This window comes from Grus americana, chromosome 13, assembly GCF_028858705.1.
Source record: "Grus americana isolate bGruAme1 chromosome 13, bGruAme1.mat, whole genome shotgun sequence".
Lineage (NCBI taxonomy): Eukaryota > Metazoa > Chordata > Aves > Gruiformes > Gruidae > Grus > Grus americana.
Genome location: NC_072864.1, coordinates 5,595,442 through 5,613,251, shown reverse-complemented (window position 1 = coordinate 5,613,251; position 17,810 = coordinate 5,595,442). Strand labels below are relative to the sequence as shown.

Below are 17,810 nucleotides of genomic sequence, written 5' to 3'. Positions count from 1 at the left end.
CACCCATTTGCCAGTTCAATTTTTTTTATCTCACAAGTCAATAAGACTGTGCTGTTCATACTGTTCTGCAGACCAAGTTTGTGCAGCTAGAAAAGCTACCAAATTCAGCTGTATGTTATTGTCCCCTACCCCAGGATGCTATGACTATTTATGTGAACTCCTCTCCTCAGCTGTGAGTGCCTTGGAAATACAAAAGATGTCAGCATGCTGTACCTTCAGAGTGCACGGGAACGATGTATGTTCGAGGTTCCCCATGAGGGCCGTCTTCTTTGTGAGAGTGAGTTTCATTTGATCCAATCACCTCAAACTTCAGCTGATCTGGGGCACCATGAGACACAGAGACATTTATCTCCAAATTCTCCCCCAGCTGCAGAGTGTGAGAACCTAATGCAGCCTGAAGACCAGATACTGGCTCAATTAAGTGAACAGCAATACTCTCACAGATCTCCGATGTGGTTGTGTTGCTGGATGCTCGGATTTCCAGTTGATGTATCCCTGGGCCTAGCAGCTTTTGAGAGGCACTGTCGAGTGTCAGATTGTGAGGGACAATTCCTTCCTTTGCACTGGATTCAGTGAGTGTCATGTTATCTCCTAATATGATGAAGGTCACTCCATTGCCTGCAAAAAGACAGTTCAAAATTTCTCACAGCTTGCATAATAGGCCATCCGATTCTAGCTGCTTTGGCAGCATTCAGGTATTTATAAAGGAGTCATAAGAAAACTGCAACAATGCAGTCATTTTTAATAAAGTCACTTCAGGTACTTTTGTGCCCCTCTAGACTCCCTGTGGAAGTCTATCGTGTGTTCTGCTGGGAATGTTAGGGCTGTCAAGAGAATTCAAACATACACTACTGAATTTTATTTTTTAAGCATATACGTGGATTCCAGGAACTTGAAGTAAGAACAAAATATACATCAGCAAATGTGACCAGCTCAGCATGGAATCCTCTTACCCTCAATCAGAGAAGCATTTCTGTGGATTTCTAACTTCAAATATGGAAATATTTCTACTGGCTTCATGTGGATTCATGTGACTAGAGTTATGCTCATGCTTTGTTAGCTTTGTGTAGAGGGAAAAGCCACCAAACTTATGTTTGAGGTGGTGTAACAGCTCTAAGAAAGAACCCCTCCAATGGAGCTGAGAGCATTCAGTTGCAGGAATGCAACAATTAGAGGGAAAGCATTCACTAAAAACAAGTATTGTTTTGCATAATGAAAATCCTGCTTCTGTCCCATGGGTAACATAATGTTTAGCCTGCCATTTAAATCATTCAGTATAATTACCCTCACCTCCATTGAGTTCAACTTGAATCCACAACAACTCCCCATACAGCGTACGGCAGTGAGAGCTGTTCCCAGATTCATACTGGCTATAGCACCCGGTAATGCTTAGTCGATCCATCTTATCTTGAACAGTCACCCGCTTCTGTGCCGTCACATGCCATTCACTGGTGGTGCATTCCACAAAAACAGTAAACTCTCCGGTAGATGCATATCTATATGTGACATTGCTGACCAGTCTAGAACAGAAAGAGAACAGCTGCTTGTTGTTGAAGACTGTCCTGGAAAGTCCTTAGCCTTACATGATAACAGTGGTCACAGTTCCCAAATTTCTGACCTGACTCAGCTCTCCTGCAATCACCGTAATCCCTCGTTTATTTACACAGAATCTTTAGGGCTGAAGATTGTTCCTTTGTTCCAGCTACAGTGTCATTGAGGATGTATATCAGCAGTGGTCATTCTCAAAGCATATCTATAAGGGTGGATACATTTTGCTGTAAAGTAGGTGGATTACAGTTCAATAACAAGCGGCATTAAATCTGGTTTGTGACTTGTGGCTCTGAGCACAGACATGTGACTATGCACATTAGAACACGTAACAGTGCCCTTAATTCTCTGTTCTTTATTTTATTCCAAATTGACTGTCACTTAGATATATCAGTGGAAGCTGAGACTGCTCAGCATTTTGTCAGAGCACTCCCTTGCTTTTTTTTTTTTTATGTGCAGCTGCTTCTATACTTGCCCATGCTAGCAAAAATGTCTCTTCACTCCTGGGTCTGGTGCAGCTGCAGTCGTGATAGCAATAGAAGATGAATGGATATGAAGAAGTCTGTGGTAGTTGCTATTATTACTAACAAGCACAGGGAGATGGTGGAAAGAACCTAAGGATATCCTTCTTGAATGACATACACCATGTACGGCAAATAAGTAATATTCCTGACACTAATCTCTCTGAACTATTTATATTCTTATCATGGTACCACCTAGCAAATGCAAACAACGATCAGGACATATCATCCTTGATAATGCATATTTTTCATTTATTGTTTTAATGAAGAAAAGGGTTTAATTCTAACTGAACTTCAAAAACATGCCAGTGACAAGATCAGAACAGGAAAGGCAATTCCTGTAAGAGTGGGTATCAAACTGGACGCAGAAAACAGATGAGCATGACTGCGAGCCATTTAGTAGGTGAAGTAAAAGGGCTTCCCACAAAACCAGCAAGCCTCTGCTTACAGCTAGCAAATATATTTTACTTAAAGGTTCACTATCAAAGAATTTTTTCAAGTTCTTTACAGCTACAGGCCTGTGTCTGTAGCTCTGAAAGAATGTTTACTGTTTCTAGTACATTACTACTTTTTGGTTTTCACTCTTCTACTCTTACTTTTCTAGTTGTCTCACATAGGATTCCATTAGTAGACAAATAAAGTTCTAGAGCCATTCTCTGGCATTTCTAGAACTATGACAAAATCTGATTTTTAAATATAGCAGAAAAATGTTTGATCTTTTAAAGACATGATTTTTATGCAGTTAAAAAAAAGGAAGAACTCCAGAATGCCATTGTATTATTTTAAATGTTATCAAAAAATACTCTTTAAACTTAAGAAAATAATGCTTGCCTCTTTCTTTGGCAATTACTGACATGTTTTCACTAATTTTGTGTCTTAGGATCTAGAATAAATTCTCTTAGTATGAAATAGGAATCACTTGTCATAATAAGCAGAAGAAAGATTGTGTTTGGCAGCTTGACTTAAAATTTTGTATTAATTTCAAAACAAGTTTCTGCAGAATCCAAGTGTCTTGTATGTATGGTCTATTATTAATCTACTTAATTTTTAACATCTCATTTAAGAGACTTGAAGCATTCAATAAAATGCAAGCAGTGAAATTTACTGGTTGTCTGATGATACATGAAGGATTTATCTTACGTTAGAGGGTAGTAAGGATCAATAGTGTGGCCATCTCCAGTGCTAATGATACAGGAAAGGTTGCCAGAGTATGGAGAGAGCAGCCAGTTCAAACTGACAATGATATTTTCAAAGACAAAGCATGTATCTGTTACAACCAGCTGCAGACCTGTAAAACATAATGACAGAATTCAATGCCATTGTTTGTCTACATTTCTTGCATAATTCAATTAATTTTCATGTATTGAGAGCAAACCTTCTCCAAAACAGCATTGATACTGCTGCTGATTTGAGTACATTGGTGGCATGACAGGGAGCTGATTTTTTTCCATGCCTACTGCTCTAGATTCTTGGAATCTTAAATTATGTTGGAGCATAATTTCATTTACGTGTGTTTTATGTGTCTGAATTTCCTGGCTTTGTATCCTGTCAAAACCCCTCAGTTAGGACAGGGAAGCTACTTTTTTGTGCCTATTTTTAGTGGTCACCACTCTTCCAGGTTCTTCCCTGCGGATGGAGCAGTGATTTTTAAGATAAATATCAATCATCACAGTGTTACAGCAAAGACCAGAACAGGCTGTTGGTGTTGACAGCCCCCTCTCGCTTACCTTCCTTGCAGTGGTATTGAATAGACAAATAGCTTCCGGAAGCTGGACAAGGATCTCCAAAGAAAGTGCCATCTGCTGCCACCTGGCAGGCCTGAAGACCATGACACTGGGCTGGAAAGAAGGAGCATTTTATATGAGCTAGTAGGTTTTGCCTTTGACTGTCATAACAGCTCAGATGAGAGATGATTACAGAAACAAAAAGGGGAGGGGGAGCAATGTCGTGTCACTGATTTCTAGACAAACTCCCACATCACTTTAACTTTAGTGTGTTGCTTATTGCCTGTTTTTTCTTAGCACCATTCCACTTCATTGGAATAAATCTGAACTAGAGAGGGTAAAAAAAAATAAAAAGAAGTTATGATGTGCTTTGTTTAATTTTTTCTGGAAGCCCAAAGATTCACCACAGGGACGGGCCACAGCCCCTGTTTAGTCTGGCGAGCCGCGGAGCCCTGTAGCTCCAGCAGACTGTGTGCTCAACACACGGCAGGCAGCAGCAGATCCCTCCTGCCCTCCTGCCCCATGGGTGCCAGTTTTTTCACCCCTCCTGGTTTGGAATTAAGTTTGTATGGATGTGTTCTCTTCCATCTCTGTCAAATCTAGGGTCTCCCATTAAGGTCATCAGGGAATCGATGTACCCACATATTTTCTTCACACAGTGAGAGGAACCCTTGTTCTCCATTTGCTCCCCCTCTCCTTCTCTGAATCTTTGCTCCTCACAAAATCCCTCCTTTCCATCCAGCCTCCTATGGGAGCCCTCTCCATGTCAGAAGTTCTCTGTGATTCCCTTCATTTTAGGAATATTCCACTTTCCCATTCACTAACTCTACTGAAATACAAGATAAAATATTTTAGGGATCAGGAACTTTGGCACATACTCTATGCTTCTGACAAGCAATGCCATAAGATACTACCTGCTACTTCATCTTTGACACTGATCCAGCTACAGTCTTCATCTGTATCATACTGGAGAGGAGTCTCTGATACACAGTAGTGAGGGGTCTTCCGTCCATAGAAGCTCTCTCCAATTTGAATTACTTCTCCTGATCCACACTGTACAGTGGCATTGTAATTATCACAAGCAATGCTCTGGCCAGATTCTAATAGGATAAAAAAAATCAGATTTAACTTTTTGAATTGCTGAAAAATCCTGCTACAATTCTCCTGCATATCCATTTTTTTTTTGCTTCTCTTTCTTCCCTTTTCTCCCTCTTAAGCCAAAAAATTAAGAAAATGAAAAAAAAGAACAAAGAATAAAATATATTTCCATTTTTCAAATCCAAAAGAGTAGATTTATGGGGTTTACTGCCTTAAACAAAAATTGGAGAACATTTTTAATAAACCAAAATATTTTAATTTTTAAAATAAACATTTTTGTGGAGAACACTTAGCATTTGTTTAACTTGCAGTACTGGAAGGTTTACAGTTACTCCTTACTTCCAAAAGAGCCTTGTGGTGGTGTGTGATTTGCATGATATTCAGGTAATTGCTCTGGAGAATAGTTTGCATATTAAGTATGGGACAAGATCCCATTTCTGCTACAGAAACACCTTTGTTCCTGTGTGATATTCAACTGACTTCATTCAGCAGGACTGCTCAAATGAGTAAAGTCATATCTCTAAATGCATACACTTCATTCTTTGATTAATCTGGGACAGTTAATTATCTTTCAGAATTCTTAGTATCCTGTAGTAATCAGGATACTTCATACCCTGAAGAGGAGGATGTGGAAGACTGCTCTCATATGGGAGTGTTGCAAAAGAATGTTTTTGTTTCAGCTGTTCCAGCTTTAAAGACATTGTCCTCCACTTGCTGTTTTGATCATTCCCCTTAAGTACCTTGATTAACAGTGCCAATGTGTGCACACTGCAGTAATTGTGTGCTATTGTTATTTAAAGGCTAAATCTAAGCCTGGCTGTAACTACAGCAACATAATCAGTTTACAGATTAGAGCTCTCTGAATAAGCTTGAAAAGTAATTTGCTGTTAAATTCTAATACGGACTATCATCTCATGCATTTTTTTGTTCTTTACTTTGTATAGAGAGTTCCCATAGTATTTGCTGTCTCAGCAACTTTTACATGGAAAAATGCACAGAACTTGGTTTGTGTTCCTAAGGACAAACCCTGGTTCAATACGTATATTTTTACTACAGCAAATTGCTAACCTACAGAGTACCAAATGGTAGAATAGAAATAATTAGAAATAATAATAGGGAAAGTTTTTTCCTGCATTGAGAAACAAATAATGCTAAGATAGATGGCCAAAGAAAGGATGAAGGCAGAACACTGTCCGGTTAGTTGTTTGTACACATACTGTATCTATCTCAGATGATCAAGTAGATAAGCTATCAGTTTCATTTGAAGTTTCAAACTCAATGTTAACGTGAACCAAGCCTCACAGTAGCTGTCTGTGAAGGTGTAAGTATCACTATGCCCATTTTACAGAGAGACAAACTTAAGCACTGTCAGGTTGTGAGAATGTCCAAACATTCCGCACTCAGTTTCTTTGAGATATTAGATCTAACTCCTTGCATGCAAAGCTGGTAGAAGAGGAGTCTGTTATTGAAATATGTATGTGTATTATTGGACATGGGCTGTAGATACTGAAAACAAGGCTATAATTGCCTCAATCTGTTCTCAGTTTCCTGGGTAATGGAATGATGGATGTAGTGTAGGACATAGTTGCTCAATAATGCAAACACTCTTTGAATTTAATGGGCTTTAAGTCAGATCCTATGGTAACAGATGATAGCTTCCTTACACACAGTTGTCTACCGTCGTTGTAATGGAAAAATAACTTTAGTCTGGTTTTGCAAGGAAAATAAGCTTAAGGGATTGTGCTGTCTGCCAGTTTCCGCTCCCCCAATCATTTTTAAAGTTAGTCATCTTCAGCCAAATTTGATGTATAGATATAAACCTCAAAACACTCTAAAATTTCATGAAAATCAATAGCTAGGTAGAAGAGAAAGAGCTACATCAGTGCCTCTATTAGGACTAGGGATTATAACCCAATGTTTATCTGTTCCACGATGCGGGATTCAATTGGCCAGCACATACAGCTGGAGCTCTGAGGCAGCTGCAGGGGAGGGAGCTGAGGGAGGGAAAAGTATTTGCAGAGGTGGGATATGGGAATGAACTGGGAGCGCTCAGGAGGGTAGGGAGAGGATGTGGAACAGAAAATCAGGACAGGAAACAAAACTTCATTAGTTTTGCTGATTGTGGAACGAGTTGTTAATTATGTGAGAAGTAGTACAGTACTGGACCAGGGCAGTAGCAGTTTTAGGGCTTGTGGTAACCTGTACTTGCATACTGGATTTGAAGACTTTTTTTTTATATTAGTGAGCTTACAGCCAGACTCTCCTTCCAGTGCTTGTGACCTTAGTTCTAGTTACAATTTAAAATGCTTGGCTTATGTGCAAAGCGTGAGGAACACGAATTCCCCTCATATCTATATGTAGAATGGGATGATATTGCCAACATTCCTTTCCAGGACTGTTTGTTCCAAGTCACAATTTAAGGGACACAATGTCTTTAGATTTTCTGAGTGCTAAAATGCCACCAGGAAGTATAGGTTCCTGTCTGCTTCCTTATCCTGAGGAAGCACTCACACTTCACGTGATGAAAGGATTTGAGAAGAAACAAGAAAAACTTGCTCTCACTTTTGCTTACTCCAGGCTGCTAGGAACGGTGCCTCTGGAAGCCTGGCCATATTTTTTCTTCAGTTACAAATGGAAATTATTTTGGCCCATATTTATGATTAAGAGTATGTTTTACAGGGCAGTCATACAGGTCCCACCTAGCTCAGGTACCATGGTGTTGTGGGAGTTTATTCATGCGACCATGCTATTATACAATACTCAAATGGGCTTTAAACTAGCTAGCTTATGTCAGCTGCAGACGTGGACCATTACACATTTAGATTTGCTTTCAGATCCATTTCTGTTTTACTGTCCTCTGTTGGAAACCTGGACCTTAATGGCTAGTTGCTGAGCACCTACATTTCCCAGTGATTTCAGGGTTCTTTCTTTCTTTGGATCAGATCTTCTATCAGCACACTGGAAAAAGAGCACCTGCTGGGGTTATATGGCTTTTTACTCATTCACTTTTAATAAGCTTTATTAAGTTATTGCACAGCCACTTTGAAAGCAACAGGGCACTTTATGTACAGTTGTGAACACGGCATGCTCTCTTCTCAGTTCTAGCTATTGTGTATCTTACCAAACTCGCAAATGAAGTCAAATTCCTGGCTGCAATTTTCAGTCACACCCCACTGATACTTGGCATTCTTCAGGATGTACCCACACGTGGATGAGAAAGGAGATGGCTGATCCTTGTACCAGTTACTGTAGCTTATATTTGAAGTGTCCAGCCAAATCATTGACCCTGTGAACAAAATGATTGTGTCCTGAATGTTTATTTTCCAGAGTAATACAATTACAGACTCAGAGCCTGCAGAGCAAGACTGTAGCCCTGCTCCTACTGAAGCACAGGTGGTTTTGTCTGCATAGGGATCTTCAATTACATTTTATATTTAACCTGATAAAACAACTGAAAGAGACACCACCACTTCCCCTTGTGCTCCCAGCCTCAAGATTCCACCATTTCCCTTGCATCAGATGTTGCAGCACTTCCTAGTGCGATGAATTCGTTTAGCTTGCTCTTCCACTGGAGAACTAACCCAGCACATTTTTTTCACTGGGTCACCAAGCTGATCTAATTCACACAACCACAAGATCTGATGGAAAGGATGACGACATGCAACTGGGCACTTAAAACATCTTAATATAAATCTGAAGTTACAGCAACAAAAGACAGTGGCTTTTCAGCAGAGGTCTACAAAGGGACTGATCACATTTGTTGTCATGTTAAGTAAACATCATGGGCTGATTCAGTTTTAAAGAAGACATGATTTCAAAATCACCTACCGTCAGTAGTTTCATTCAGCAAGGAGTTTGAGATCAGTCCTATCCACCATTCCTGGTCCTCAGCAATATGTTTTTGCAAGAACTCTTGAGTTTCCTCATTTTCAATAAAGACAAGGTGCCCCCCTCCTCTCTCACACCAGCTCTGGGCACTTGTGAAGGTACGCTGAAGTCTAACAAACTCATAGCATGAATGGTTGAAAGCTAGCTGATACTTTGAGCAAGGGATTCCTTCATCAACAGTTGCCTCCTCCACAGCCAAGCATACAGCAAGAGAAATCAGAACTGCGATCCCAAGCCACATTCTCAGCTCAGTGCCCTGTGTGGCACTGGTCTTGCTTATCACATCACCACTCTTTTTGCTGCCTTCTTCAAAAGCCTGAGATGTCATCCTTGTCATGTCGTCAGCATTTCTCCTTCCTCTTTGCTGCTTACAACAATAGCAGCAATAGAATGTGGAACAGATTGCTTCTAATATATAATGGTGATGGCATCTGAGGATACACACAAGCGTTGATGCTAAGTCACTGCAATGGCCATTGTGAGGCCTATTGTATAAATGTCTCATTCCATGTGAAGTCAGTTTGAAGAGAAGACATTAGAGTAATGCTTTCCTCATGAGCAGAGGAGATAAAGTTGATATATGCTGCTATTGGACACATGGGAAAGTGAGATAAAGCTCCTACATCAAAGGCATCATTGTGTGAACATTCAAGCTGGAGGTCTTTACAACAACAAAGAGATACAATAGTAAGAATGAGAGGAGGATGAGGAAAATGAGAAACACAAGGAATTATGAGATGGGAAAACACACAGTGCTCCTCTAGATACATTTAATTGTTTTGGATTGCTTTATTTTTAATACTTATTATTTGAGGTGTTTCTTTTGGATGCTAATGCAATGTCTACACGTATTGTATCATATTCATCCTGTCCACTTGTTTACACATATGCCGGTTCATCTCAGCTGTCCCAAGTAAGCTTCATTTTGAAGCGCTGTGTCTGTCTAGAATTCCACACCCCAAGTGAAATGCTCCCATCATCCATTAAAGGCTAAGCTGCTTAACTATATGGAGCTACCTGCTAGGAGGTGGAAGGGAAGGCCAGAAGTTAAGAGAGTAATTTAGAAAAGATTAAAGTATTGCCTTAATCATCAGAGCTACTTGGGAGCCCTATCTGCACATTCCAAAGGCTGCTGATAGACTTTGGGAGGCCAGCCCAGCAACATTCAGGAGCTGAAATCCCTAAGTGCTTCTGAACTTCCTTACAAAAGATACCCATCAGGTTTACAAGGCCGGTGGATTAGCCGAGATACAGTACAAATAAGGATCTTTAGCTATTGCAGTCCTCCTGTCCTTGGCATTAATTCCATTGAATTTGATGCAATTATAATTAATTTATACCACCATAACCTGACACTGAAAGAACATGCACTTATATTTAGACACGGAACAGTGAGCCAGCTACTGCATCAGAGAGGCAGGAAGCAGTGATATTTGATTGAGTTCCCACATCACAGAAATGCCACCTGCATTGCACTGCCGAGCTGAAGGTAATGCACATATCGCACAGTATGCCAGTCCAGCTCTAACTCTCCTTGCAAAGTACAGTATGTGTATTCCATCCAGTAAGCATTTAAGAGTGATCTTCAATCCCAAGACCTTTCTGGACCTCCAGTTCATAGTCACTTTGCTCAGCTGGATAAAGCAGGACTATGATCAGGGTTTTCAAGATAAAGTTCATGGAAAGTGTTTAGCGGGTAGGACAGTTGTGGGGGAGGACCAAAAAGAAGAAAATGCACTGTGATGGAGGGATAGACACTATGCTGAGTGTCTCCTTTCCCACCGCACTTGAAAATCAAGACTTATCTCAGCTATGGAATCCTTGGAGCAGATCCCACATTAATTTCTGACTGATTCATAGGGAGGACTGATGGAGCAGCTGAGATGTGAATATTCAGACTGGGTTTCCCAGCTCTGGGGAAGGCCAACCCATATTCTAATTAGCTGATGGATGTGGCCCAGTCATTGCCCAGACACCCGGCCCCTTCCTGGAAGAGACCATATAACTATGATTATCAGCTGGTTCTGTTGAGGATGTCTGCAAATTAAGAGTCCCTCTTGGGCTGCATACAAAACTTCATAGGCTTTAGTTTGGCACACCCCCCCCCCAACTGTTTTGTATTAAAGTTACTGCAAAAGTCAAGCTGAGGGCAGCTGCTGTTCAGTTAGTTGGCCACTGTATATTTTCATGACATTTCCTTCAGAGTCCGTACTTCCTCGTGGGCCGTGCTGACTTGTCAGGCTTTGGAGAAGCTGGCAGCCAGCCCTCCCATTTTGTCCTCTTAGATATGAGAAACACAGCCTGTTTCCAAAAACAGGTGTGATGGAGGAGACTGTACTTAAATGTATCTAGCTCAGTGATGCAGACTATGCATTTCCAGTAGGTTCCATTGACTTACATTTGTGATGAATGGATTCTGTAGCATCGTCCGGTTTTCTCTCTGCAACTGGAAATTTGTCTACATGAACGTACTGCTAAAAATGCCAGAGCTGGAGGTGCCACAGGCTATCCTCTGTGAATCTGCTCCAAAGCCAGTGAAATTAATGAAAGTCTTGTCTCTGGTTTGATGGATTTTGAAACAGGTCCCAAAAAAGAACAAATAATGTTTGGAAATGTCTACAAATAAAGCCAAGCTTTCCAAGTGAGTCTACTGTTGGCAATTTCTACAGCAGTTTGATTTTTTTCCCTAATCTACAGTTGCTGTAAGTAACTCTTCAACTGCCTGAAGCAGATGGGGAATGGAAGACAGTTTCCCTCTTTTGCAGTTTGCTAACTTCATGTATTTTAGTGCCAGTAAAGCAGTCAGTCTGTTTATTCTGTTTACCACAAGGAAGAAAAAAGCATTTACAGAAAAGAAAATACTGCTTTAAAAGCATCAAAATTAGCAACTAGGGTCCTCAGGAAGAGAGAAAATTCTTGAAAGCCCTTTTCACTTATAACTGAAAAAATGGCTTGGTTTCAAATAAACAGTGCTCCTTGAGTTTACCATTTTGTAGGAAACATGCTTTTTGCATTTTCCTCAAAAGACAGACATTTTTTAAAAATAATTTTCTTATGCCAGAAGTCCACATGGTAGCTTCACAGTATAACGGTTTATTAAGCTTTTTTTGCTATTTGTCTTTGTGTAGCTGGCTGAATTGAAATAATGTAAATAGTTTAAGGTACTTAAATATTCACATATGCTAGTGTGAAAAAGACAAAATGGTGCACCTGGCTGTGTAATCTCCTCTTGCATGTTTCAATAGGGAGTCATAGAAGAGCTTAATTAAGCCTCTCTCATTGTCTCAAGGGGGTGGCTGGCAATTACAGTAAGTTCTCCTCTTCTGGCTGCCTATGGGAGTGTAACTGACCCCGAACAGGTATTGTAAAGCCACTCCAGTATCTTCAGGGAAGTGCCAAGCATAATGTCAGCTATATAGATTCTGGGTACACCAAAACCATTCACTTGCTGGGTTTTATTTGCCTTTTGCATAGTTCTGAAGAACTGGGGCAGACTCACAAAAGAAAAGTTTGTACATAAGCATTGTTTTTAAGGAACTATGAGCCCTTTGCATATAGCCAAGACTTGTTAATCGTTGTTCAGTTATAGCTGTCTGCCTGAAAGGCTGATGTAGCAACCACCCTTCAGCACGTGTTATGTACCAGTGACTTAAACTAAAACATATTCACCAGCTAAAATAAGGCTTGCAAAGCAATAGTGTTTTGCAAGCTTTGACTAGAAATTAGTGACAAAGCTTTCTCAGTATTTTCACACCCTCACTCCAAGCTGCGATAAAGCTATGAATAACTCCTTTGTTAGTGAACTCTCTTGCATCTGTTGGAATAAGTCATTTTTCTCAGAAATGTTTTAAGGGACCCTGTAGATCTCTTACAGAGTCCTAACTTGCCCTTATGAGTTACACCAGATGGTGGCCATCGAGAGAAAGTTTCTTCATAAAAGCATTGTGCTATATAAAACATCACAGAAGACAATGATGAATGATTTATTCCTGGTTTTCAAATGGATTATTCAAGGTTTATTATTTTTCATTGTTGTTGTTGGAAGTAGCTGTTGAGGTGAAAGAAATCTGAAGCATATTTTGTTTACAACGATGAAAAAGTTAATAGCTGTTGAAAAAAAATAATGGTGGCTTACATTGAGATTCTGTAAGGGAACCTTCTAGGTGGTGTTCACCCCTTTAAAACCAGCTCAGTTTTGGTAGCCAAATCTCAAAGTACTCATAATCACTAATTAATTTTTCTTTAAATCTAAGCTTATATATGTATGTGCACAGCAGAATAACTCAACAATCCTTAACAGAGGCCAGAAAGTACTAGATTTGAAGAGTTAAGGAAATTAAGAGGTACCAATGGGAAGGAATAAATCACACCCCCCATTCATTTTGGCTGTTGTTCATTTGCCTTGAGGAAAAGCAAGTAAATTTACTCTCTATAGGAGGATATTACCATCTTTACATTCCTGAATATTACTGAATGTAATGTATAGATTTTATCAGGAATAGAAATATATCTCTGGTCTGTGAATTGAATAATCATATAAATGGAAAATTGATTTATATTACTTTGGATTTGAGGTAGACAAAAGATGATTTTCAGGTATCATTAACTTGAGACAAGATCACAAGTGATCCATTTTAGCGTGTCATGTACACCTCCGCAATGTGCGGAACTGCCTCTTCAGAAGATCTGATTCATTATTACTCAAATAGGTAGGAAGTACTGAGCAGACTGTCTGAAAAGGGATGGAGAAAAGCCTCTAAGTACACTTACATCTTCCATCTTTCCAGCTGGTTTAAGAAAAGTCCATCTGCCAATTAGTTTAAGAAGGTGTTTACAGTCATGCTTCCTTCCTCGCTGCTCTCGTGTGCTGCTTGTCGTGATAGCGAGACCCAGTTATTTGCTGACTCAAAAGGGTTCATTTTTGTTGTTGCTCTACTGTCTAATTTTCCATGTGGCAATACAGTGAACTTACCAGTGAGCCCTGCCAAGTTGCAATTTTGATGTTATCTTGTTTAGAAAAACACAGAAAACAATTCTTATCTTTACAGAGTGCAATAATTAAATTAGACATTCATGCCTGACAAGATGGGGTCAGGATAAAGATAAGTAGCACTACATTCAGGAGTTGCTGAGTTGGACATAACTTCTGTTTATAGGATGTGTATGGTTACCTTCTGGTGCAATTGCTGCCTAGATAAGTCCCTGGGGATCTTCTCCTAGGAACTGTCCCTTCAGAAGCACCTCATATTGCCTTTGGTCTTGTAGCCTGGCTTTCCTCACCTGCCATACTGTTGATGCCCCAATAACCCCTCCCTTTCCCAGCTGGTTCCTATGTTTTATTGCCTTCCCCAGCAGAACCTCAGCTATTGGGAAGAAGAGAGTAAGTGTGCCCCATCAGAACTTTAATTGATCTAGGGTTATTGATGGCGAAGGTTAGCCTTGAATTCACACAGAAAGTAGCAGCTTTCTGCTGACACCTCACGTGTTCTTATGATCATGACTGACTAATTGGCACAATTTAGATGTGCCATTAACTTAATATCTTAATAAGAGAACTGTTCTAAGGATTAAAGGTACCCACTTTGGGTAAAACATTAACTGATAGATACAAATGGACTGAACTTATGCTAGCACACACAGAGAGGGGAAAAAAATTGCTTGGGTCTGAATCTACAGCCCTCACAAGTCCACTGGTGTCTCTGCAGTGACTCCAGATTTCCATAAGCATAAGACTGGCCAGATTTCTAAGGCAGTCCCGCTTCCACCTCTTGTTTGTTTTATTTAATTTTGTACCTATTTTTCTTTTGCTTGTTATGAGCTATTTCTGAGCTTACAGGACATGAAAACAGAAAGAAAAAAGCCTGTATTACAAGTTGTTTTCATTAATAATGTCTCTCATCAATAGATATCCAACACCTTACAAAAGAGATCAGCTTCACAGTCCCCATAATGAGAAGACTGAAGGTCCAGCAGTCTCTCTGTTCAGGAACACTGCTTTTGTGTTAAGCACTCTACACTCAGATGCCACCTGACTATAAACCAGAACAAAAGTTCTTTTTAGTTTTTCTTTTATATTCTCCCAAAAAGGTACAGCAGGCTAAAAGGTAGGACAATGTGTAGCAGCATTAACTTCTGTCACTGTAAATGTCTGTAACACCATTTCTACACCTCAATCATGAATGTGAATGCCACCCTTCATGTTATCATTCTGCCCACTTGAAAACACATTACTGAACTGTATAACATATTAAATATTAAAACATGTAAATCATCTTGGGATGTTGAAAGGTGCAGATAAGGTTATAAAAATCTTATGGTGAGGAAGTTTATATAGGTACTGCGGCAGTTTACTTGTTTGAATGTCTACTGTTTAAATGTTTGGGCATTTAAATGGTTGGGCATTATGATGAGTGGGTGAGCTCAGGCTGGTTGAATACTAGCATGGGTGGCCAGCAGTTCTGTGCTTCAGCACCTGAAGGGATTTAATACTAAGTTACATTATCTTTTTATTTAAATGAACAGTATTTCTGGTGATACCTATTAAAAATATGACTGTAGTAAAAGAAAATAGTATTTTTCTTTATCACAAAAAATATTGAAATCTCACAAAAATCTCACAAAAAAATTAAGCAGCTCATCTGCCTTGGGAAATTTTGTTTCCATTGAGCACAGAGATCACACCCTAAATGTCATCCCTGGCCTTGCATGGTACAACCAGACCAATGCTGGGCAGGGTAATGCTTTGCTCCAAAGATGTCTTCATGGCCCTTTTTAAATTTGGGAGAAAAGCTCAAGGCACTCAGAGACTGGAGGGAAGTGAAAGCAAAAAGAACCCAAGAGGAAACAGCTTGTACCCTTCACCGCAATTGTTTAAAGCAGAAAAAAAAAAATACAGTGAAGAAAACCTGCCTGAGGTGGGGAGCTGGTAACTTCAAAAATGTCATGAGGGGTGAACAGAGAGAGGAAACTCTGGGGAGAAATGCTAGATTTGGTTGGGGGAAGATATTTGAAGGGTTCTGCAACTGGACGGTGTTTGTAAATAAGGTCAAGTGTCAGGAGGGGCTATTCAAACCATGGGATTGGGTCATTTGCATTAAGGCTTATGTTTGATATGTTCCTTACTAGGAAGAGTAAGAGACACAGTCTCCCTGAGTTTATAAAGTTTTGGTAACCATTATATATATGAGTTACAATGTGGCTGGTAAACCCAAGATCACAGACCTGCGGTAGTCTCTCCAGAGAGAGTTGGTTTTCCTCTGTGTTCTCTAGAACATGGAGTTCTGTAACCTTCTCTGTTCTCTCCCATCAAACATGTGTTTCTACAAAGGGAGAAGAAACATTGTGAAAGAATAAAATTAGACAAGTCACCTAATCCACATCTACTTCCCCTGATAATTACATATTATAAATCCACACATTGATATTTCTCCATTTCAATGTAAAATGGGGGAAATGATACAGTTAGAAAGAAAATTCATCTCTCCATACCTTACTAACTGCTTGTGATGAAAACAACGAAAAAAGCAATTTACTGCTAAATAAAGTATTTTTCACTGACAAGTGGGAAAAATGACCTTTGCAAGGCTTCCTTATTTAAGTTGTATAAATATATGGGACAAAACTTTCAGGCACAGACACCTGAAATTACCTACCAAAACACATTTGTGTTGATTTCAAAAGTTGTGGGATATCTGCAGCTCCTTGTTCTTCCATTCAGACAACTTTTAACAAGGTTTCCAGGTATCTCGTCCTGACCGAATCTTACACTAGATCAACAGTCATGGTGAAGAAGGGCAAAAGTGGTTCAAATTAATCTTTTTTATTGCTTGCTTACTCTGTGGAAATCTGTTTAGCATTCCTGCAGATTTGACCACTCAGGTCAGACAATTAAAACTGCAGCATTAAGAGCTGTGGCCGTGTAAATGGATGTGGATAGGCTGAAGAAAACATGTTACAGCACAGCAGAACATCATGGCCAGAGAAAACATCCCCACGGCTTAGTGGAAGTAGAGTTAAGTGGCTTTGGTTTTTTGCTAGATCCTTTTCAGTCTCTAACGTGGCTGAAAAATCCCTCACTTAGCTTTGTGTATACAAGTGAGAGCACATCTCAGTACATACACACACACACACTCTCTCACATATATATGTATATACATATACGCGCATATAGTGTGTGTGTGTGTATGTTTATGTGTATATATCTGCATATGTTTACGTATGTGGACTTTGATACCCTTCATCTCCTACAGCCTTCTGGTTCAATCATGCTGTTTCTTTATTAATACTACTGACTCCAACAAAGCTCATATATTTTTTTTTAATCTGGCTTTTTGTTTGTTATCACCTGTTTCTGTCAGTACTTTCCAAACAGAGACAAAGGCAGGCTGTCTTGCTGATCTCCTGAAATGAAGACAGGCCATCAAACAGACAATAGGTTAGGAAGAGAGGAGCAATGTATATGTGTAACAAGTGTGTCAGAGTAGTCAAGCGTAGCACAAATTGTGTTTTAAATAAAATAAATATGTATATTTATAAAAGATCAGTCAGCCCAAAGAAGTGATGTTATAACATTTTGGGAACAATGGTGATTTAGCTGAAAAAAACCCCCAGATTTTAGGGTAACCTCATATGAAATTGCATAATATATAATTGTGCAAAGAATCTTTTTACCCTTCATGTTCAATGGAGCCTATGATTTGCTCTGCAATCACATGCTTTATATTGAAATAATTCTTTTCCCAGAGGATTTTAAAATTAACAACATTGAACTAAGTTAAGTACCTTATGTAGGAAACAAAAGCATGAAGTTAAAAATCCCCCTTATTTTTAATGATTCCTGCCATACTTTCACAGAGTAGATTCAGATCACATATGGGAGAATATGTTATAGTGATTATTTGTGAAAGATGTTTAATTCAAAGATGTGACAGTTCACTCTGGAACAGCTTGTATATAAAGAAATACAGCACATGACTGTTGAGTGATATTTTGTTAATTAATAGAATAGCCCAGTTTAAATTCCACAGAATGG

At 39.5% G+C, this 17,810-nt stretch overlaps 1 protein-coding gene across 1 annotated transcript in view; it reads right to left on the bottom strand.

The window, feature by feature from the left end:
- Positions 1-9,284, bottom strand: part of LOC129212424 (polycystic kidney disease protein 1-like 2) — a 42,763-nt gene extending 33,479 nt beyond the window's left edge. The window contains exons 1-7 of the mRNA XM_054840991.1: positions 8,720-9,284; positions 8,013-8,177; positions 4,708-4,893; positions 3,797-3,907; positions 3,210-3,357; positions 1,291-1,520; positions 214-618 (exon numbers count right to left, since the gene is read on the bottom strand). Coding sequence (XP_054696966.1) covers positions 214-618; positions 1,291-1,520; positions 3,210-3,357; positions 3,797-3,907; positions 4,708-4,893; positions 8,013-8,177; positions 8,720-9,284 — 1,810 coding nt within the window. The remainder of the gene's footprint in view (positions 1-213; positions 619-1,290; positions 1,521-3,209; positions 3,358-3,796; positions 3,908-4,707; positions 4,894-8,012; positions 8,178-8,719) is intronic.
- Positions 9,285-17,810: the final 8,526 nt, after the last annotated feature.